General features: G+C 41.5%; 1 protein-coding gene across 1 annotated transcript in view; it reads right to left on the bottom strand.

Moving 5' to 3' along the window:
* LOC311122740 (uncharacterized protein) overlaps nucleotides 1-13836 on the bottom strand; it is a gene marked incomplete at both ends in the record, with an annotated part of 67558 nt that extends 53722 nt beyond the window's left edge. The window contains 3 exons of the mRNA XM_084158097.1: nucleotides 4344-4424; nucleotides 12899-13465; nucleotides 13743-13836. Coding sequence (XP_084014223.1) covers nucleotides 4344-4424; nucleotides 12899-13465; nucleotides 13743-13836 — 742 coding nt within the window. The remainder of the gene's footprint in view (nucleotides 1-4343; nucleotides 4425-12898; nucleotides 13466-13742) is intronic.
* Nucleotides 13837-23698: the final 9862 nt, after the last annotated feature.

Below are 23698 nucleotides of genomic sequence, written 5' to 3'. Positions count from 1 at the left end.
CAACACTCAGAGATGCGTACAAAGCTCTCCCTCGCCCTCCATTTGTCAAATCTGACCATAATTATATCCTCCTGATTCCTACTTATAAACAACAACTAAAGCAGGAAGCACCAGTGACTCGGTTAATAAGGAAGTGGTCAGATGATGCAGATGCTAAGCTACAGGACTGTTTTGCTAGTACAGACTGGAATATGTTCCGGGATTCTTCCGATGGCATTGAGGAGTACACCATATCAGTCACTGGCTTCATCAATAAGTGCATCGATGACGTCGTCCCCATAGTGACCGTATGTACATACCCCAACCAGAAGCCATGGATTACAGGCAACATCCGCACTAAGCTAAAGGGTAGTTCTGCCGCTTTCAAGGAGCAGGACTCTAACTTGGACGCTTATAAGAAATCCTGCTATGCCCTCCAACAAAACATCAAACAGGCAAAGAGTCAATACAGGACTAAGATTGAATTGTACTACATCAGCTCCGATGCTCGTCGGATGTGGCAGGGCTTGCAAACTATTTCAGACTACAAATGGAAGCACAGCCACGAGCTGCCCAGTGACACGAGCCTACCAGACGAGCTAAATCACTTCTATACTCGCTTCGACGTAAGCAACACTGAAGCATGCATGAGAGCATCAGATGTTCTGGATGACTATGTGATCATGCTCTCCGTAGCCGATGTGAGTAAGACTTTTAAGCAGGTCAACATTCACAAGGCCACAGGGTCAGACGGATTACCAGGACGCGTACTCCGAACATGCCCTGACCAACTGGCAAGTGTCTTCACTGACATTTTCAACCTGTCCCTGACTGAGTCTGTAATACCAACATGTTTCAAGCAGACCATCATAGTCCCTGTGCCCAAGAACACTAAGATAACCTGCCTAAACACGTCTGTAGCCATGAAGTGCTTTGAAAGGGTGGTCATGGCTCACATCAACACCATTATCCCAGAAACCCTAGACCCACTCCAATTTGCATACCGCCCCAACAAATCCACAGATGATGCCATCTCTATTGCACTCCACACTGCCCTTTTCCACCTGGACAAGAGGAACACCTACGTGAGAATGCTATTCATTGACCACAGCTCAGCGTTCAACACCATAGTGCCCTCAAAGGTCATCACTAAGCTAAGGACCCTGGGACTTAACACCTCCCTCTGCAACTGGATCCTGGACTTCCTGATTGGCCACCCCCAGGTGGTAAGGGTAGGTAACAACACATCTGTCATGCTGATCCTCAACACGGGGGCCCCAAAGGGGTGCGTGCTCAGTCCCCTCCTGTACTCCCTGTTCACCCATGACTGTATGGCCAGGCACAACTCCAACACCATCATTAAGTTTGCCGACCACACAACAGTGGTAGGCCTGATCACCAACAACGATGAGACAGCCTATAGGGAGGAGGTCAGAGACCTGGCCGTGTGGTGCCAGGTTAACAACCTCTCCCTCAACGTGATCAAGACAAAGGAGATGATTGTGGACTACAGGGAAAAAAAGAGGACTGATCACGCCCCCATTCTCATCGACGGGGCTGTAGTGGAACAGGTTGAGAGCTTCAAGTTCCTTGTTGTCCACATCACCAACAAACTATCATGGTCCAAACGCACCAAGACAGTCGTGCACGACAAAGCCTATTCCCCCTCAGGAGACTGAAAAGATTTGGCATCGGTCCTCAGTTCCTCAAAAAGTTCTACAGCTGCACCATTGAGAGCATCCTGACTGGTTGCATCACTGCCTGGTATGGCAACTGCTCGGCCTCCGAACGCAACGCACTACAGAGGGTAGTGCGTACAGCCCAGTACATCACTGGGGCCAAGCTTCCTGCCATCCAGGACCTCTATATCAGGCGGTGTCAGAAGAAAGCCCTAAGAATTGCCAAAGACTCCAGCCACCCTAGTCATAGACTGTTCTCTCTGCTACCGCACGGCAAGCAGTACCGGAGCGCCAAGTCTCCTAAACAGCTAACCATGGCTACCCAGACTATTTGGATTGTCCACCCACCCCATCCCACCCCACCCCCTCTTTTACGCTGCTGCTACTCTCTGTTTATTATCTATGCATAGTCACTTTAACTCTACCCACATGTACATATTACCTCAATTACCTCAACTAACCTGTGCCCCCGCACATTGACTCTGTACTGGTTCCCCCTGTATATAGCCTCACTACTGTTATTTTATTTTACTGCTGCTCTTTAATAATTTTTACTTATCTATTTTTTACTTAACACTTATTTTTCTTAAAACTGCATTATTGGTTAAGGGCTTGTAAGTAAGGATTTCACTGTAAGGTATACACCTGTTGTATTCGTCGCATGTGAAAAATAACATTTGATTTGATTTGAATACTTATGTAAATGTGATATTTCAGTTTTAAATTTTTTATACATTTGCAAAAATTTATAAAAACCCAAATCTAATTGCCTGTAGCTCAGGACCTGAAGCAAGGATATGCATATTCTTGATACCATTTGAAAGGAAACACTTTGAAGTTTGTGGAAATGTGAAATTAATGTAGGAGAATATAGCACATTAGATCTGGTAAGCATCTTTGAAATGCAAGAGAAAAGCCACAGTATAATATTGCAGTTTAGGCGCAATTCAGATGTCGGCCACTAGATGGTAGCAGTGTGTGTGCAAAGTTTCAGATTGATCCAGTGAAGCATTGCAATACTGGACTATTTTGTATCTGCCCAAATTTGCCGAATTGGTCAATTGATACATTTGCAAGTACATAACTATAGAGAACATACAAACATTATATGGTAATACAAAATGTAAGTTAATGTCATACATGATGGATCATTAGCTTATACACTAACTTTCACACATCTAGATGGCAAGGCGGGGTGGGTTTGGAGCCAGAGACAGCAGAGGTTCAAACTGTAGAACCCAGTTTCTACATTTGAATATAAAAATGTATTTTATCAATCAAAACTATGCTACATTTTATCTCTGGGACCCTTAGGATGACAAATCAGAGCAAAATTACTGAATGTAAGTACATTATTTACCTTCAGAGGGGGATGTATCAAACCACTAGCCGTGATAAGTTTTTTGTTGTGCACTCTCCTCAAACAATAACATGGTATTTTCACTGTAATAGCTACTGTAAATTGGCCAGTGCAGTTAGATTAACAATAATTTAAGCTTTCTGCCCATATAAGACATGTGTATGTCCTGGAAAGTTTGCGGTTACTTAAAACAGTCATGCTAACGTTAGCTCAACTGTCCCGTTTTTGGCACAACGATTCCGTAGAGGTTAATCCATTTTAGAATAAGGTTGTAACGTAACAAAATATAGAAAAAGTCAAGGGGTCTGAATACTTTCCGAATGCACTGTAGTCATGCACTCAGGAGCAGGAAAGGAAAAAGGATTAAGCAGTAAAACTCTTGAAGTATGTTATTATTCATACCGCTTTGATACACTAGATTACGAGGCAAATTAGCATTTTTAACAGCCCGTAAATCTAACATTTCTCTCTGCTTGATGTTCTCTATGATTAGATATCTCAGTGCCATCACTCCAATACTTGTTTTCCGATCTGCTTTCATTATATTTTAAGCGTTTCACACTACATTTGACAGTTTCCTCTCCCCGGGTAAAGAGGCTGTAGCAGGAGTCAGACATCCCTCCTCGTCTGTGGCTGTTTTTCCTCTTAGCATGATGAATGTGAGTGGGAGGCATAGACAGGAACTCAGATCCCTTAAGACTGTAAGACAACATTCTACCTATCTGGTTAAGCACTACTGCTCCACTTTTCTCAGAAACACTTTTTTTTATATACCGGTAAATACATAGCCACTGAAAATAGAGACTACAAGAACAACCTGAACCTGCTTAATTGCCTTAATATAACCAGTAAATAGAGAACTAGACCATAATTACTATTTTTAAGTTGTCATAGATAGTAATATAGTCTGTTTTCATTTAGCAAAATGTCACACCTTCTCTTGTAGTCGAATGGAAGTATGTGGGTCAACTCTAGGGAAGTAGGCTACTTCAGGTGCAAGCTTTGATACTTTTTGTAAGATTATAACAATGGAAAACTGCCCCAGCGAATGGATAAATGAATAGATATGTTTTGGCTTGGCTCAAATACTTTTTCCTTTGTGTGTGATAGAGGAGAAGGTAGAGAAAGTCATTTAGCAATTAATTTACCATCTTGTCTTCAATAAAAATGTTCATGAAAAACAGGTATTTGTGTAGCAGGTCTATTTTCAGACGCTATTAATCACCATGATTGCGATGATCCTTGCAGTCAGACGTAAGATACATTGCATTTGACCATTCTGCAAGTTTAACAGTGAAAAAAGGGAGAAGAAAAGTTGTATTTACCTGGAACTTCCTCCAATCCATAGCTGGTGCTGTTGGGCTTGAAGCGGTCTGTTTGGACCTTCATATTGGGGCACAGCACGTCTGAGACAGCAGAAGAGCAGAATTAGATTGGGGTAACAGTAACTCAAGTTAACACTTTGTATTATAATTTGTTTTACGCTGCAATAATACATGCTTGGATTAATGTAGTCAACAAATCAATGTTTACAGTGTGAAATTAAAAACAATTCTTATACAGAATTCTATCTTTGACCTATCCTAGAAACCGTGTTAGCTACATAGTTTTCATTGAATAAGCTCATTCGTTTTAACTAGGTGATCAGAGCTATGATGGGAGTGTCCCATTGAAACGGGATCCTTCATTGAAACTACCAGTAGATCTGAGACAGTCTGTTTGACACAGACAGACTGCCCCCAGACAGAAGATACATTGCCTCTGGCTCCAGCAGGAGTGGGGGCTGCATGCACCAACCCCAGTGGTGACAGTTTTAGACTCACACACACACACACACATATATCTCAAAGGCCTAGGACAGCCAAGTGATGCCAGTGGTGACAGAGAGAAAAGGCAACAGCCCCACTCAGGGTTAGTTTACATTGGCAGAGAGGTACTTTCTATTTGTAGGAGGGAATACCCGATCCTGAATGTTCTATGTGTTGTTGCTGCAGTAACAGGTATCAATGCTGCTGGGACAATGGGATGGGGTTCTTTGTATGTTGTTCAAACTGGGATGGAGACTAGTGGCTCAGTTGGAGAGGGGGTATACTGTAACTGTACTGTACATTGCTTTGCCCACCTCACTCTACTTTCCTGGAATACTGTATGGTTTGTTGTATGATGTTCATGTGCAAAACAGGCATATTAGAGACATCAATTCCTATTGCATTCCTTTGATCTCTATTGATAAAATCTCTGAAATAAATGTCAGCTATGACGATTAAGAGGAGAGCAGACACACTGGCACTAAAAGGTGTTGACGGTAAAATGATTTAAATTCCTCAACATAGTTGTGTTAAGACCAGAGGAATTCAGTTTTAACTCACATTATTGCCTTTGAACTGTGATGCTATGATAAGTTGGCATCAGAGGAACTAACTGCACTTAACCAAATGTATTGTTAATCTCAAGTGTGTCTGTGTGTGTGTGTCTGTGTGCGTGCGTGTGCGTGTACGTGTGTGTGTGTGTGTGTAAAGCAGGCAGACACCCAAACCGCACAGCAGATCGTGTCTCTGGCAATCATGTACTATCAGACCCTGTAATTTTCTTTAATCGTGGCTATAAAAAGGACTTTGTCGAGTTAAGGAGGCTTTAACTTAACTATGGTATCCATTTTACAGGGACGGCTCAGACTCTTGACATGCCTTGTTCTTTGTAAATGCAGAGTCAAGTGCATAATGGGAAAATCCAGGTAAACAGTTTATCCTTGGTAGACTGTTACAATGTGTCACAGTGTTCATGTCTAGCTGCCATAATAAGTTGTTTACTGTGGCAGAAAAGGAAATAAGCAACCGATCATTTCTAAATTTGATGTGGTCTCTCTCTCTGAGAGGTGTTTTATGTTGTGTGATTGTTTGTTTGTGTCCTTGCTTGTTCGGGTTACATGCCTTTCTTTTAACTTTTTTAAAAACATATGGTGCAAAATGCCTCATACCAGCCGTATTTCTGTATTTTGAAAGTTATATATCTTGAAAACTTGATTGCTGACACGCAAAACAGTTTGGGACTGTATGAACAATGGACTAATGAAACAAATACCAAAAGATAGTTCTTGGGTGGAGTTTTCCTTTATTTAAGCATTTCCAAACTTGTAAACCGAAGAGGCTTTGCTGGTGGTTATAGGAGGTCTTTAATTCCCGATAGACGCACACAGTTTGTAAAGAGATGGTTAGATTAATACTACATACCTATTGTGGCCTACAATTACAACGCTAGCTTTGAAAGGACAGCTGTGCGTTAATGTGTTTTAAGATGCAGCCATAACTGAAGGTCTGACTGAGCTCAATGCAGAGCTAGCTACTCCCTCTCCTTGTGGCCCAACATCTATAATTTAGAGATCCGCCTCAGAGTTTTTGAAATGGAAGCAATGCAGGGCAGAACCCTTAGCTTTTGGGGCCCAGTGCTATCTCATAGGTCTGATACACCAGCAGTAACATACAATGCAACAACAACTTGAGCTGAATCTGCATTTTGGGGCTCATTGCCTACTGGGTTATTTTCGGAATGTATGTCTGTCTTGTATTCAGCCATGCTGCTCTTTTGTATCATTGTCAAAACTGCATCACCGCTGGGAAAGAGATATCTGCTGAGAGTGGAAATGCCATGTCATGGGTGGAATAGGAGGTCATGCAAGGTCAAGTGTGTCCATGATCTTGTATCAACAGGAAACATAGTGAAGCAGGTGATGGGCCTTGTTTAGCCTGCTGTTCATTGTTAAGTTTAACAAAAACGTACAGATATATACACTGACTAGACAAAATATCCATGACATGGACTGACCAGGTGAATCCAGGTGAAAGCTATGACCCCTTATTGATGTCACTTGTTAAATCCACTTCAATCAGTGTAGATGAAGGGGAGGAGACAGGTTAAAGAAGGATTTTTAAGCCTTGAGACAATTGAGACATGGATTGTGTATGTGTGCCATTCAGAGGGTGAATGGACAAGACAAAATATTTAAGTGCCTTTGAACGGGGTATGGTAGTAGGTGCCAGGCTCACCGGTTTGTGTCAAGAACAATCTACCACCTAAAGGACATCCAGTCAACTTTACAAAATTGTGGGAAGCATTGGAGTCAACATGGGCGAGCATCCCTGTGGAACGCTTTCGACACCTTGTAGAGTCCATGCCCCGACTCAATATTAGGACAGTGTTCCTAATGTTTGGTATACTCAGTGTATATGAAATTGAAAAAATGAAGTTTAATTAAATACAAAACAATGTTTCATCTAATTCCTATGGGCCTTGGGTCTCCTTGGGTTTCCAGACTAGGAAGCTATTAATCAACAACATCCTCTGAAGCCAAAGCACTGGGATAGCCAAACCTACAGTGGTATTGCACTTTGAAGCAAATCTTGTGTGCTCTATTACCTCATCAGTAAAGAGATTATGGCAGTTGAATAGTCTTTGATTTGGCTAACACACCTTTCTCGTTTAGTTGGGTTTAAATGTTTCTGTTTTTATACAGTACCAGTCAAAGGTTGAGACACACCTACTCATTCCAGGGTTTTTCTTTATTTTTTACTATTTTCTACATTGTAGAATAATAGTGAAGACATCAAACTACTAAATAACACATATGGAATCATGTAGCAACCAAAAAAGTGTTTAACAAATCAAAATATATTTTATAGCCACCGTTTGCCTTGATGACAGCTTTGCACACTCTTGGCATTCTCTCAACCAGCTTCACCTGGAATGCTTTTCCAACAGTCTTGAAGGAGTTCCCACATATGCTGAGCACTTGTTGGCTGCTTTTCCTTCACTCTGCGGTCCGACTCATCCCAAACCATCTCAATTGGGTTGAGGTCGGGGGATTGTGGAGGCCAGGTCATCTGATGCAGGACTCCATCATTCTCCTTCTTGGTAAAATAGCCCTTACACAGCCTGGAGGTGTGTTGGGTTATTGTCCTGTTGAAAAACAAATGATAGTCCCACTAAGCCCAAACCAGATGGGATGGCGTATCACTGCAGAATGCTGTGGTAGCCATGGTGGTTAAGTGTGCCTTGATAAATAAATCACAGACAGTGTCACCAGCAAAGCACCCCCACACCATAACACCTCTTCCTCCATGCTTTACGGTGGGAAATACACATGCGGAGTTAATCCGTTCACCCATGTCTCACAAAGCCACGGAGGTTGGAACCTAAAATCTCCAATTTGGACTCCAGACCAAAGGACACATTTCCACCGGTCTAATGTCTATTGCTCATGTTTCTTGGCCCAAGCAAGTCTCTTCTTCTTATTGGTGTCCTTTAGTAGTGGTTTCTTTGCAGCAATTCGACCACGAAGGCCTGATTCACACAGTCTCCTCTGAACAGTTGATGTTGAGATGTGTCTGTTACTTGAACTCTGTGAAGTATTTATTTGGGCTGCAATTTCTGAGGCTGGTAACTCTAATGAACTTATCCTCTGCAGCAGAGGTAAATCTTGGTCTTCCATTCCTGTGGCGGTCCTCATGAGAGCAGTTTCATCATAGCGCTTGATGATTTTTGCGACTGCACTTGAAGAAACGTTTAAAGTTCTTGAAATGTTCCGTATTGACTGACCTTCAAGTAATAATGGACTGTTGTTTCTCTTTGCTTATTTGAGCTGTTCTTGCCATAATATGGACTTGGTCTTTTACCAAATAGGGCCATATTCATATTCATATTCCCCCCCCCTACCTTGTCACAACACAACTGATTGGCTCAAACTCATTAAGAAGGAAAGAAATTCCACAAATTAACTTTTAAGAAGGCACACCTGTTAATTGAAATGCATTCCAGGTGACTATCTCATGAAGGTGGCTGAGAGAATGCCAAGAGTGTGCAAAGCTGTCATCAAGGCAAAGGGTGGCTATTTGAACAATCTCAAATATAAAATACTTTTTTGTTTACTACATAGTTTTGATATCTTCACTATTATTTTACAATGTAAAAATATATATAATACCCTTGAATGAGTAGGTGTGTCCAAACTTTTGACTGGTAGTGTATATATATATATATATAATTATATTCTCCCAGCACTTTGTTTAACAGTGGTGGGCTGGTAACGTTAGATGAAAAGATGAAAGCATACAATGTAGAAGTCCTAAACTGCTCTTTGGGACCTGCTTGAAACATTGGAACTGTAATTTTCAGAGTGAAAATAACTTGGGCCACTCTGTGCGGTGCCCACTGATATTCTTAGATACAATAGCATGGTGATCCTAGAGATGAACTTGTTGTCCAGGGCAAAATAGGTTCTGTGTAGTGACCCCTGAGTACACAATAGATTGCATGTCTGAAAGCATGTGCCATTATGACTAGTGAGGAATGTATAGATTGACTCTAAGGTGGGTATATGACCATTGGAATCTGTGGTCTCAGAGGGAAGGGTTAAGAGCTTCCAAATGAATCTCCTAGCGCCCTGCCAAAGTCAAGTATCGCTAATTACACAAGGACGCCTGTCTGACTTAAATAAAGAATAGAAGCTCTGCTTACAGTGTGATTCTGAGTTAACACTAAACACAGCTCTGAGTATTGCAGTGTTGCTGTCCTGTTGTGCTCTAACAGCAGTGAGTGAGACAATGTGTGCATCTAAAATGGCACCCTATTCCCTACGTAGTGCACTACTTTTGACCAGTTCCCAATGGAGTGGCATTTCAGAGAAAGCCTATGTTGAAATGATGGTCCAATACTTATCTCGTGACGAGGCCCTAATCATCAGGTACAGCCGTGTGACCGTGTCATTTCAACTTCCTTATTTACTGTTTTGCGGCCAGGGTTTCAGGCACATAGGTGCTATCCGGTATCCTTGGGACGTCCCTACCCTAAACCCTAAGCACAACATTTCTAAAACATACTGTGCTGTCTTTGCCCTAGCCCTAACCATAACCCTTCCCTAACCTTAACTTAACTTTAAATGGGGTGATGTCAGAGTTGGGAGGTCCCAAGGATTCCGTTTAGACTTTTCAGTTTCAGGCATACGCTGCTTTCCCGTCCCGCTAGTTTTAGTGGGGAATGCAAACTATGGAGTGTGAAGCATCCAACCAACCATCTTCCACCTCCTGTCCTGTATACTCTAAAAATTAGGGGTTCATCAAGGGTTCTTCTAAGATCCTCAAAGTTCTTTGAAAAACCTTAGGGTTCTTGGCATTGAAAATGCCCCCCAAAAGGTTCTTCCAAGAACTCCATAGGAGGTGGGGTTCATCGAGGAGCCTCCTTAGTTGGTGGGGGTTCTTGCAGGAACCTAACTGCCCAACTGAAACATTTGGATTTGAATTTGAAAGGACAGCAGGTGCAGGCACTTAACTGATAAATGTAAAGATCTCCTCAATTTAAGGTAAGGTTTGTCCCTTGTATGATCCAAATTGATATTTTTTCATGATGATACCATCTATCTTTTCATATTTGTGCAAATCTTTCTAAAACAGAAAATGGACACAATTCAATGGATATCAATCAACAAAGAGGTAAGAATATGTAGGCTATAAGAATATGTTGAAGGCTAGCTGTATTGGGTGCAAATGACTGAACTGCTCACTTTTGTGTCTGTAGGTATACATATGAGGAGGCATACAAAGTTATTATCAAAACAGTTTTTTTCATTCACATTCACCACAAAAACCAAGCTATGAATTCTGTCGTGTGCATGTTTTGTTAATCATCTGTACAATTAAATTTTTTGGATTCACAGACTTCACCCTCCCTACACCTCTGATGAAGATAACAGGAAACCTGTTCAATCACCATGCACTGCAAAATCATTCTGGGTATGGATACGGAGAACATCAACACATTAACATCAACACGCCAGAGGATATACCCATTGGTCTTTGGGCTCTGCTGGGAGTTGACCTCATATTAGATTTTTTTATTCTGCTTTCCCCCTAAAATTATAATTATCACTGAGAACTAAAATATTGTGTTATTGTTGTTATTGTTATGCGTGTTATTATTATTTAAAAGGGTTCTCCCCTTTTAATGGATCCTCAAAGAACCTTTTGATATTCAAAAGGTTCTTCGAGGATCCATCAAAAGGGGTTCCCTTTTAAAGGATACTCCAAGAACCTCTTATTTTCAGAGTGTACGTACAGTATATACTCACTCCTCTACTTTCCTCACCAGCCCAGAGTACTCCAGGCCACACACCTCACTGTTTTAGCACTTATAAATGTTTCTTGTCAAGGCATTTTTAATATACACTACCGGTCAAAAGTTTTAGAGCACCTACTCATTCAAGGGCTTTTCTTTATTTTTTACTATTTTCTACATTGTAGAATAATAGTGAAGACATCTCCGCATGTGTAGTTCCCACCGTAAAGCATGGAGGAGGAGGTGTTATGGTGTGGGGGTGCTTTGCTGGTGACACTGTCTGTGATTTATTTAGAATTCAAGGCACACTTAACCAGCATGGCTACCACAACATTCTGCAGCGATACGCCATGCCATCTGGTTTGGGCTTAGTGGGACTATAATTTGTTTTTCAACAGGACAATGACCCAACACAACTCCAGGCTGTGTAAGGGCTATTTTAACAAGAAGGAGAGTGATGGAGTGCTGCATCAGATGACCTGGCCTCCACAATCCCCCGACCCCCACCAAATTGAAATAGTTTGGGATGAGTCGGACCGCAGTGTGAAGGAAAAGCAGCCAACAAGTGCTCAGCATATGTGGGAACTCCTTCAAGACTGTTGGAAAAGCATTCCAGGTGAAGCTGGTTGAGAGAATGCCAATAATAATAATAATAATATGCCATTTAGCAGACGCTTTTATCCAAAGCGACTTACAGTTATAAACAAGAGTGTTCAAAGCTGTCATCAAGGCAAAGGGTGGCTATTTGAAGAATCTCAAATATAAAATATATTTATTTAACACTTGTTTGGTTACTACATGATTCCATATGTGTTATTTCATAGTTTTGATGTCTTCACTATTATTCCACAATGTAAAAAATAGTAAAAATAAAGAAAAACCCTGGGTAGGTGTTCTAAAACTTTTGACCGGTAGTGTATAGTTGTTGTTATTTATAATGCCTAACAAAAATATTGCAACATATTTGTACTGAAAGTGTCTCTGTCGGAGGATGTGTAGCTGGGTCCTGGAAAATACATTGAGGTTAGAGTAAATCAGACTATCCAGCATTCCGCACATCTTAAGCAAACATTTACCCAGTAGTCACTGGGGCAAGCGGCCACAAAAATGAATCTGTCACAAAAACTGTAATTTACTAGCCGATCTCTGCTTAACGCCCACACCTCACACATATCATGTCACACCCAGTCAGAGACGAGGAAGTACAGTAAGGAGCTGGCTTAGTCAAGGGGAATGGCCTATTCGAGAGGAAATCCATTTGAAATGGTTAATGTACTGTAATTAAATGAAGGTGTAGGGTGGCGTTTGGGATGAGGGGTTTGGTTAGGGGCGTAAAAGTGTTAGTTTTGTAGTGTATGGTTAATGGGATAATTGCATTGTGTTTTAAGGGTACATACTTTCAGAGTGATATAGATTTAGCTATCTTCAAAGTGCATTTTAAAGGCACAGATTGTATAGTAAGAAGGTTGAGGCTTTTGATTGATAGAAATAATAGCATTTTCAACTGAATTTGAAACCCAATTCTGTCATCCTGATTGTGTATGTAATATAGACATCTTGTTGGAATCTGTTTTCTCAAAACTGACAAACTAAAGAGTAAGGGAAGTCACAGAAAAATCCTACACCTGATAACCTACTCTCACAGGCTGTTATTGGTTGCTTACTCTCGCAGAGCCTCCTTCTCAGGCTGTGATTGGTTTCTTACTTTTACAGAACCTCCTTCTCAGCCTGTGATTGGTTGCTTACTCTCACAGAGCCTGTGTGATTAGTTACTTACTTTCACAGAGCCGTCTCCTCAGCCGCCCTCTGATCTTGTCGATGGCATTGAAGTCTGTCACATGGAACACGTGAGCATTCTTAGGGTCGGCAGCGATCTCCTCCAGCTCCACCTTCAGAGCCTCCCCGATGCCCACCGCGAACATCCTCACCCCGGCCTTCGCCGCCGCCTTTGACGGCTCCAACACGTAATCCTGGCTCCTCCCATCTGTCAGGAGGATAGCCACCTTCTGGATGCCCCTGGCTGCAGGCCTGGCCCCGGCCCGCTCAGTGAAGATGTTGGTGGTGGTGTAGTTTATGGCGTCCCCTGTCATGGTGTTCCCTCCCAGGTAGCGGATGTTCCTGGCGGCCCTCTTCACCTCGTCCATGGTGCGATAGCGTCCTAGGTTGAACTCTGTGGTGGGCCGGTCGCTGTAGCGCACTACGGCCACACGCGTCTTGTCCGGGCCCACGTCGAACGACTCCACCAGGTTGGAGACCCACTGGCGGATCTTCTCAAAGTTCTCCTTCCCCACACTGGACGACGTGTCCAGGATGAACACCAGGTCATAGTGCACATTCTTACAGCCTGAGAGGAAGTGGATGGTAATATGTTAGAATTAAGACCTGAGGAATTCCCAGTACTGTACATAAAGATAGAAAGAACCAGGCTTGGGTTCAAATTCTATTTATTTTTATTTCTAACTCTTGAAGATTGAGCTAGTGTGGAGTGCCAGGTGGGCAGGGTTTCTACTTTTAGGACTACTCCATTGGTTCCTTTGAGCCAGACAAGCTCAGTATGGCTCAAAGTATATAAAGGAAAACAAATACTATGTGAACCAGCTAGTAACAGCTGATGCCCTTACCTGCCCTGCTCTGAGCATCAACCTTCTGTCCTGAGAGCGTCAGGGCCAGTATGACCAGAACCAGGGAAGCCCTGCATCCCAGTCGCAGCTCCATATCAGCCTCTGGTTCTGTTTTGATCTTAGGTTGTGATCACCATCAAGGTCTCCAACCTGTAGATGGACAATTCGAGGGTAACGGAATTACGCTTTGACTCAGGTTTTTCACTTTAAAATGTAGCCCAAACAAAAACCATTGATTTCAAAGTTTAACAAACCATGTGACTATGCACAAGGACTACTTTGAACAATTTACACAGAACATTTCACAAAAACACGTTTACTGGAAGAACTGTGCAGATGAAAAGTTTGGTAACAAAATAAAATCTCCCTCAGTTTTTATGCTACCACGTTTTCCAAAAAACTCTGTAAAATATCTGCTCTGAATTAATATTCAAAGATGTCTGCAGAAACAATGGGGTGTCAGCTATGACATGACACCTTGAGTTTGAAAAATGTATTTTGGTTATTGAACTACAGCAGGTGAACAGAATTATGGTAAGGGAATGACGTCATGGGTCCCTGATCTGTACTACACAGAAATGCATAATTATGGATATGAAAGTCATTCTCTTCATGGTGATGTATCCTGAATAGGTACACAAAGGTGGAAATATGCAATATCCTTTTTTTGCATATTTGGGTATTATTTTACAAACTGGCAATTATTGTAATGAGCTCCGCCTCCAAACAAGACCACAAGTCTGAACCAATCATAGACGGCTATGTTTCACAAGTTTGTACATCACAGTAGAGTCGAGTTTAGTACAGTACAGTAAAGTAGATATGTTCAGTACAGTAGAGTAGAGTACAATTCAGTACATTATACTGTACTCTACTTTACTTTACTGTACTGTTCTCTACTATGCTCTACTGTACTGTACTGTGTTGTCCAAACATGTGAAACATATACAGTACCAGTCAAAAGTTTGGAGACACCTACTCATTGAAGGGTTTTTCTTTATTTTTACTATTTTTTACATTGTTTTGAAGACATCAAAACTATGAATTAACACATATGGAATCATGTAGTAACAAAAAAAGTGTGTGCAAATCTGTCATCAAGGCAAAGGGTGGCTATTTGAAGAATCTCAAATATAACATGTATTTTGATTTGTTTAACACTTTTTTGGTTACTACATGATTCCATATGTGTTATTTCATAGTTTTGATGTCTTCACTAATATTCTACAATAGAGAAAATAGTACAAATAAAGAAAAACCCTTGAATGAGTAGGTGTTTTAAAAGTTTTGACAGGTAGTGTACATCTTGACAGACTGACCACATTTCAACCACTTTCCAACGTCCATGGACGTCCGGTGTCAGTCATTGCTCATTGGGTAAGGATGCTTGTTACAGTAAATGGTAGGTGTTAGTAAGAGCCAGGAGAAGTGACATTAACTGGAGAGAGAGATCACAGAGAGCGGCAGAGAGAGGAGAGGGAGGGTCAATTCAAATGTATTTATGAAGTCCTTTTTAAATCATTGGTGCTCATGGGTCCTTTTAGATGGAAATGCCCAGACATCAACAGATCACTATCACATACTACCAAGAAGCAGACAGGTGCGAGAGACAACTGGACATTTCCTGTTGCCTAAGCCACAATATCCTAAACCACAATATTCTCCTTGAAAATTGGAATGCAATATGATTTTAAATGTCTTGTGATTCAGATAAGCAGCTATTATTTAGGGAATATTGATTTTACAAATAGCTACCATTCTGTACTCAAACACTCATTTAATCGTTGAGGATTATTCTAAAGGTATGCATCTCTTCTGGAAGTAGATTAATTGAGGAATGTGTAAGTTGACACTCTTGGAGCAGGCCCATTGAAACTAACCCAATGACTGGACTGATTGAGAGTACTGAGTGATTTTTAATTGGACAGAAATCAGTGACACTGTGGGCCCAATGCTACACTGTCATCAGAGGGCTAGACTAGTGTTGTGTGGGGAAAGCTCTGTGCTGCTTTGGTGTATGGAAGACTGATGATGTGGCAATGTCTTACCATTCTCCTTGAACTTTCATAATGCTTTATCCTAGTTTTTTTTTGTTTTTATACAGTGAATGTTATACATACAGTGCATTCGGAAAGTATTCAGACCCCTTGGCTTTGCAGCTCCTTTAGGGTTATCTTTGGTCTCTTTGTTGCCTCTCTGATTAATGCCCTCCTTGCCTGGTCCGTGAGTTTTGGTGGGCGGCCCTCTCTTGGCAGGTTTGTTGTGGTGCCATATTCTTTCCATTTTTAAATAATGGATTTAATGGTGCTCCGTGGGATGTTCAAAGTTTCTGATATTTTTTTATAACCCAACCCTGATCTGTACTTCTCCACAACTTTGTCCCTGACCTGTTTGGAGAGCTCCTTGGTCTTCATGGTGCCTCTTGCTTGGTGGTGCCCCTTGCTTAGTGGTGTTGCAGACTGGGGCCTTTCAGAACAGGTGTATATATACTGAGATCATGTGACACTTTTGCACACAGATTGCACACAGGTGGACTTTATTTAACTCATTATCTGACTTCTGAAGGTAATTGGTTGCACCAGATCTTATTTAGGGGCTTCATAGCAAAGGGGGTGAATACATATGCACACACCACTTTTCCATTATTTTTTATTTTTTGAATTTTTTGAAACAAGTCCTTTTTTTCATTTCACTTGACCAATTTGGACTATTTTGTGTATGTCCATTACATGAAATCCAAATAAATGTCCATTTAAATTACAGGTTGGAATGCAACAAAATAGGAAAAACGCCAAGGGGGATGAATACTTTTGCAAGGCACTGTATAGACAGGTCTGTGCCTTTCCAAATCATGTCCAATCAATTGAATCTACCAAAGGTGGACTCCAATCAAGTTGTTGAAACATCTCAAGGATCATCAATGGAAACAGGATGCACCTGAGCTCAATTTCGAGTCTCATAGCAAAGGGTCTGAATACTTATGTAAATAAGGTATTTCTGTTGTTGTTTTTTTATACATTTACAAAAATCTCTAAACACCTGTTTTCACTTTGTCATTATGGGGTATTATGTGTAGATTGATGAGGATTTTTATTTATTTAATCAATTTTAGAATAAGGCTGTAATATAACAAAATGTGGAAAACGTAAAGGGGTCTAAATACTTTCTGAATGCACTGTATCTTACATAGCAGTGACAGGATAATCAAATCAAGGAATACAGCTGTGTTAATGTTTTAGTAAAGTGAAATGGAGGGAAATAGTGGAACCCATTTAAAAATGTGTTATGTGAATGTGATTCCTACTGAGAACATGGAACTTAGTAGTAGAACATGACCAAGTTAAGTTCTGTTCTCATATGATTCCTCCTCTCCTGTCTTGCGTTCTACAGCTACAGTAGGTCATAGGGGAGTGCTCACAGCCACTTAACAATTGTGTGATGTCCTACACTTTGCTTGATTGTCCATTATCCGCCAGGAGCATGGTCATCATGATGTTAGGTTTAACCTCTAGTCTGGTTAGTTTAGCAGTAGCTTACTTTATCTGATTTACCACAGAGCTATTTATGCCCTCAAACTTTCTTTGGCTTTAAAGCCACTATTATTGAGCTCAAGGCCTACTTAGTGAAATGACTGCAATTGCTGTAATTAGTGTGTTTTTAAAGCTGACAAAAATGAAAGCATATTGCCTACTGGGAAACTTTTCAGTCTTGTAAAAACTATCCAGTCATCCACCTGCAAGACATACAGTGGGGGAAAAAAGTATTTAGTCAGGCACCAATTGTGCAAGTTCTCCCACTTAAAAATATGAGAGAGGCCTGTCATTTTCATCATAGGTACACGTCAACTATGACAGACAAATGGAGGAAAATAAATCCAGAAAATCACATTGTAGGATTTTTAATGAATTTATTTGCAAATTATGGTGGAAAATAAGTATTTGGTCACCTACAAACAAGCAAGATTTCTGGCTCTCACAGACGTGTAACTTCTTCTTTAAGAGGCTCCTCTGTCCTCCACTCGTTACCTGTATTAATGGCACCTGTTTGAACTTGTTATCAGTATAAAAGACACCTGTCCACAACCTCAAACAGTCACACTCCAAACTCCACTATGGCCAAGACCAAAGAGCTGTCAAAGGACACCAGAAACAAAATTGTAGACCTGCACCAGGCTAGGAAGACTGAATCTGCAATAGGTAAGCAGCTTGGTTTGAAGAAATCAACTGTGGGAGCAATTATTAGGAAATGGAAGACATACAAGACCACTGATAATCTCCCTCGATCTGGGGCTCCACGCAAGATCTCACCCCGTGGGGTCAAAATGATCACAAGAACGGTGAGCAAAAATCCCAGAACCACACGGGGGGACCTAGTGAATGACCTGCAGAGAGCTGGGACCAAAGTAACAAAGCCTACCATCAGTAACACACTACGCCGCCAGGGACTCAAATCCTGCAGTGCCAGACGTGTCCCCCTGCTTAAGCCAGTACATGTCCAGGCCCGTCTGAAGTTTGCTAGAGTGCATTTGGATGATCCAGAAGAGGATTGGGAGAATGTCATATGGTCAGATGAAACCAAAATAGAACTTTTTGGTCAAAACTCAACTCGTCGTGTTTGGAGGACAAAAAATGCTGAGTTGCATCCAAAGAACACCATACCTACTGTGAAGCATGGGGGTGGAAACATCATGCTTTGGGGCTGTTTTTCTGCAAAGGGACCAGGACGACTGATCCGTGTAAAGGAAAGAATGAATGGGGCCATGTATCGTGAGATTTTGAGTGAAAACCTCCTTCCATCAGCAAGGGCATTGAAGATGAAACGTGGCTGGGTCTTTCAGCATGACAATGATCCCAAACACACCGCCCGGGCAACAAAGGAGTGGCTTCGTAAGAAGCATTTCAAGGTCCTGGAGTGGCCTAGCCAGTCTCCAGATCTCAACCCCATAGAAAATATTTGGAGGGAGTTGAAAGTCCGTGTGCCCAGCGACAGCCCCAAAACATCACTGCTCTAGAGGAGATCTGCATGGATGAATGGGCCAAAAATACCAGCAACAGTGAGTGAAAACTTTGTGAAGACTTACAGAAAACGTTTGACCTGTGTCATTGCCAACAAAGGGTATATAACAAAGTATTGAGAAACTTTTGCTATTGACCAAATTATTATTTTCCTCCATAATTTGCAAATAAATTCATAAAAAATCCTACAATGTGATTTTCTGTAAAAAAAAATCTCATTTTGTCTGTCATAGTTGACGTGTACCTATGATGAAAATTACAGGCCTCTCTCATCTTTTTAAGTGGGAGAACTTGCACAATTGGTGGCTGACTAAATAATTTTTTTCCCCACTGTATGATAGGCCTACATCTTTAATAACTAACTATTCAACATATCAAATTGTGAAACTAAACAATCATTTAGTGCTACTTTGCATTTTCATATCTTTATCCCATCAGATAAAGCATTTTACACCACAGTCACCCGTTGTCACCACATATGCTCCCTATATGACGTATGCTTTCAACTCAGTTTCAACATGTTGACTTTGAAATAAGATGTTTTTATTATTACAAAAAATATAAAAACATGGTGATTTTACATAGTCAGCTCAGCAGCCCAATCCTGAGCCCAGATCTCCCCCGTACAAAGTATGGTCTATATCCTGCATGGGGCCTGTGTTTTCCACCTCCTCTCTCAATGGCAGACCAGGGACTACAATGTAGATGTCTATTCCAGAAACCTGACTTCCATCATCCAGCAAATGATGTAAAAAACAGCAGCAGTTTTCCACTCCAAAAGGAAAAGATTGACCTGGATCCGGTAGCTACTCCTGATGGAGCATCAAACATGTGGCTCCTCTGAGCAATTTATCACAAACACAAACATCCAAATGCACAAAAACACAAAACTACCCTCCAAATAAACAATATCAATAGCCAGAAATAAAACAATATATATGCGACGGATTGATTTAATCCTACCTGGATTGCGGATCACTTAGTTTCACTGGTCTCTCTCTCTGTGTGGCTCCTATCCTCCAAGTCTCACATGTGCACTTGTCCCTTAGCTCAGCATAAAGGCATTATCCCCCATCCAATGAAAACCCCCCCAAGGTACCTCCTTTACAGGTGTGAAGAAATTAGGATCAAGTAATCCTAAAATCCACGCGATGTCAATCCAGTGTAGTGTTGATAAAAAGTCAAAAGTGAGATTCTGCTACAACCTCTTGGATAGGTGGATAGAGTGGGAGTGAGGGAGAAACTGACTGAAGGGGAAAGTGTAGGGTTTCACTAGGGGACGAGCTTGTACTGCTTTAGCTAGCTGCTCAGCTCACAGACATAAAGAACCCTGACAGGCCTGGCCAATTATAGACCAACTTTCTGGGTATATATATATATTATTATTTTTCTTTACGGCTGCCGGGACTGCATCCATCTGAAGTGTTTCTGCCCTCAGAGACAGGAGGCACACAGCTTCTCTCTCAGCCACCGCCTCCATTCCAGGTGACTACCTCATGAAGCTTGGTGAGAGAATGCAAAGAGTGTGCAAAGCGGTCATGAAGGCAAAGGGTGGCTACTTTGAAGAATCTCAAATATAAAATATATTTTGATTTGTTTAATACTGTTTTGGTTACTAGATGATGTGTTATTTCATAGTGTTGATGTCTTCACAATTATTCTACAATGTAGAAAATAGTAAAAATTAAGAAAAACCCTGGAATGAGTATGTGTGTCCAAACTTTTGACTGGTACTGTACATTGGACATAACGGCTATACATTCTGAGATCCTATTTGTGATTACCTTTGTAGTCAGTCAGCCAGGGCAAGTGAGCACAGGCCAGTCTAACTATAGCCCCGGTGTGGTGTGAGATGGTAATGAAGTCTGGTGACCGGATGATGGTCTGGGGCAGATGGACTTTACTGTGCTACTTGTGTCAGAGTGACTCATTGAGGGTTGAGGAGTGATCTGACTCCTTATAGTCATAGGTTCAATTCCCTCAGGGTTCACATATACATAAAAATTTCAGAATGCAGCATGACTCAAAGCAGAAAGTAGTGTGTTAGAAGGCTCTTGTTGTCTTCTGAACCCTGATTTTGGGTTCATGTGTCAAGTCTGTCAACTTGCCTAATACGACTCACTTGATCAGAAGTTTTTACATTTTTTACATTTTTACATTTTAGTAATTTAGCAGACGCTCTTATCCAGAGCGACTTACAGTTAGTGAGTGCATACATTTTTTAATCAATGTAGAATGGCTGTGATGTGGTTTGCATGTGTTTTCTCACTGTCAGTTCATTTTCACATACTGTACCTACAAAAACAATTGAACTATAAATCTCACATACAGTTGAAGTCGGAAGTTTACATACACTTAGGTTGGACTCATTAAAACTAATTTTTCAACCACTCCACAAATTTCTTGTTAACGAACTATAGTTTTGGCATGTCGGTTAGGACATCTACTTTGTGCATGACACAAGTAATTTTTCCAACAATTGTTTACAGACATATTATTTCACTTATAATTCACTGTATCACAATTCCAGTGGGTCAGAAGTTTACATACACTAAGTTGAGTGTGCCTTTAAACAGTTTGGAAAATTCCAGAAAATGATGTCATGGCTTTAGAAGCTTCTGATAGGCAAATTGACATAATTTGAGTCAATTGGAGGTGTACCTGTGGATGTATTTCAAGGCCTACCTTCAAACTCAGTGCCTCTTTGCTTGACATCATGGGAAAATCAAAAGAAATCAGCCAAGACCTCAGAAAACGTTTTGTAGACCTCCACAAGTCTGGTTCATCCAGCAATTTCCAAATGCCTGAAGGTACCACGTTAATCTGTACAAACAATAGTACGCAAGTATAAACACCATGGGACCACGCAGCCGTCGTACCGCTCAGGAAGGAGATGCGTTCTGTCTCCTAGAGATGAACGTACTTTGGTGCGGAAAGTGCAAATCAATCCCAAAACAACAGCAAAGGACTTACATTACAACTTACATTTAGCAGACGCTCTTATCCAGAGCGACTTACAGTTAGTGAGCGCATACATTATTTTTTGTATTTATTTATTATTATTTTTATTTTTTTTCATACTGGCCCCCCGTGGGAATCAAACCCACAACCCTGGCGTTGCAAACGCCATGCTCTACCAACTGGGCTACATCCCTGCCGGCCATTCCCTGCCCTACCCTGGACGACGCTGGGCCAATTGTGCACCGCCCCATGGATCTCCCGGTCGCGGCCAGCTACGACAGAGCCTGGATTCAAACCAGGATATCTAGTGGCACAGCTAGCACTGCGATGCAGTGCCTTAGACCACTGCGCCACTCGGGAGACCTTGTGAAGATGCTGGAGGAAACAGGTACAAAAGTATCTAGAGTGGGGGAAAAAAGTATTTAGTCAGCCACCAATTGTGCAAGTTCTCCCACTTAAAAAGATGAGAGAGGCCTGTAATTTTCATCATAGGTACACGTCAACTATGACAGACAAATTGAGGAAAATAAATCCAGAAAATCACATTGTAGGATTTTTAAATAATTTATTTGCAAATTATGGTGGAAAATAAGTATTTGGTCACCTACAAACAAGCAAGATTTCTGGCTCTCAGAGACCTGTAACTTCTTCTTTAAGAGGCTCCTCTGTCCTCCACTCGTTACCTGTATTAATGGCACCTGTTTGAACTTGTTATCAGTATAAAAGACACCTGTCCACAACCTCAAACAGTCACACTCCAAACTCCACTATGGCCAAGACCAAAGAGCTGTCAAAGGACACCAGAAACAAAATTGTAGACCTGCACCAGGCTGGGAAGACTGAATCTGCAATAGGTAAGCAGCTTGGTTTGAAGAAATCAACTGTGGGAGCAATTATTAGGAAATGGAAGACATACAAGACCACTGATAATCTCCCTCGATCTGGGGCTCCACGCAAGATCTCACCCCGTGGGGTCAAAATGATCACAAGAATGGTGAGCAAAAATCCCAGAACCACACAGGGGGACCTAGTGAATGACCTGCAGAGAGCTGGGACCAAAGTAACAAAGCCTACCATCAGTAACACACTACGCCGCCAGGGACTCAAATCCTGCAGTGCCAGACGTGTCCCCCTGCTTAAGCCAGTACATGTCCAGGCCCGTCTGAAGTTTGCTAGAGTGCATTTGGATGATCCAGAAGAGGATTGGGAGAATGTCATATGGTCAGATGAAACCAAAATATAACTTTTTGGTCAAAACTCAACTCGTCGTGTTTGGAGGACAAAGAATGCTGAGTTGCATCCAAAGAACACCATACTTACTGTGAAGCATGGGGGTGGAAACATCATGCTTTGGGGCTGTTTTTCTGCAAAGGGACCAGGACGACTGATCCGTGTAAAGGAAAGAATGAATGGGGCCATGTATCGTGAGATTTTGAGTGAAAACCTCCTTCCATCAGCAAGGGCATTGAAGATGAAACGTGGCTGGGTCTTTCAGCATGACAATGATCCCAAACACACCGCCCGGGCAACGAAGGAGTGGCTTCGTAAGAAGCATTTCAAGGTCCTGGAGTGGCCTAGCCAGTCTCCAGATCTCAACCCCATAGAAAATCTTTGGAGGGAGTTGAAAGTCTGTGTTGCCCAGCGACAGCCCCAAAACATGACTGCTCTAGAGGAGATCTGCATGGAGGAATGTGCCAAAATACCAGCAACAGTGTGTGAAAACCTTGTGAAGACTTACAGAAAATGTTTAACCTGTGTCATTGCCAACAAAGGGTATATAACAAAGAATTGAGAAACTTTTGTTATTGACCAAATACTTATTTTCCACCATAATTTGCAAATAAATTCATTAAAAATCCTACAATGTGATTTTCTGGAAAAAAAATTATCCTTTTGTCTGTCATAGTTGACGTGTACCTATGATGAAAATTACAGGCCTCTCTCATCTTTTTAAGTGGGAGAACTTGCACAATTGGTGGC

Source organism: Coregonus lavaretus (assembly GCF_964263955.1).
Source record: "Coregonus lavaretus genome assembly, chromosome: 3".
Taxonomy (NCBI): domain Eukaryota; kingdom Metazoa; phylum Chordata; class Actinopteri; order Salmoniformes; family Salmonidae; genus Coregonus; species Coregonus lavaretus.
Note: the sequence above shows the minus strand (reverse complement) of the source record. Positions and strands in the feature narration are given on the sequence as shown.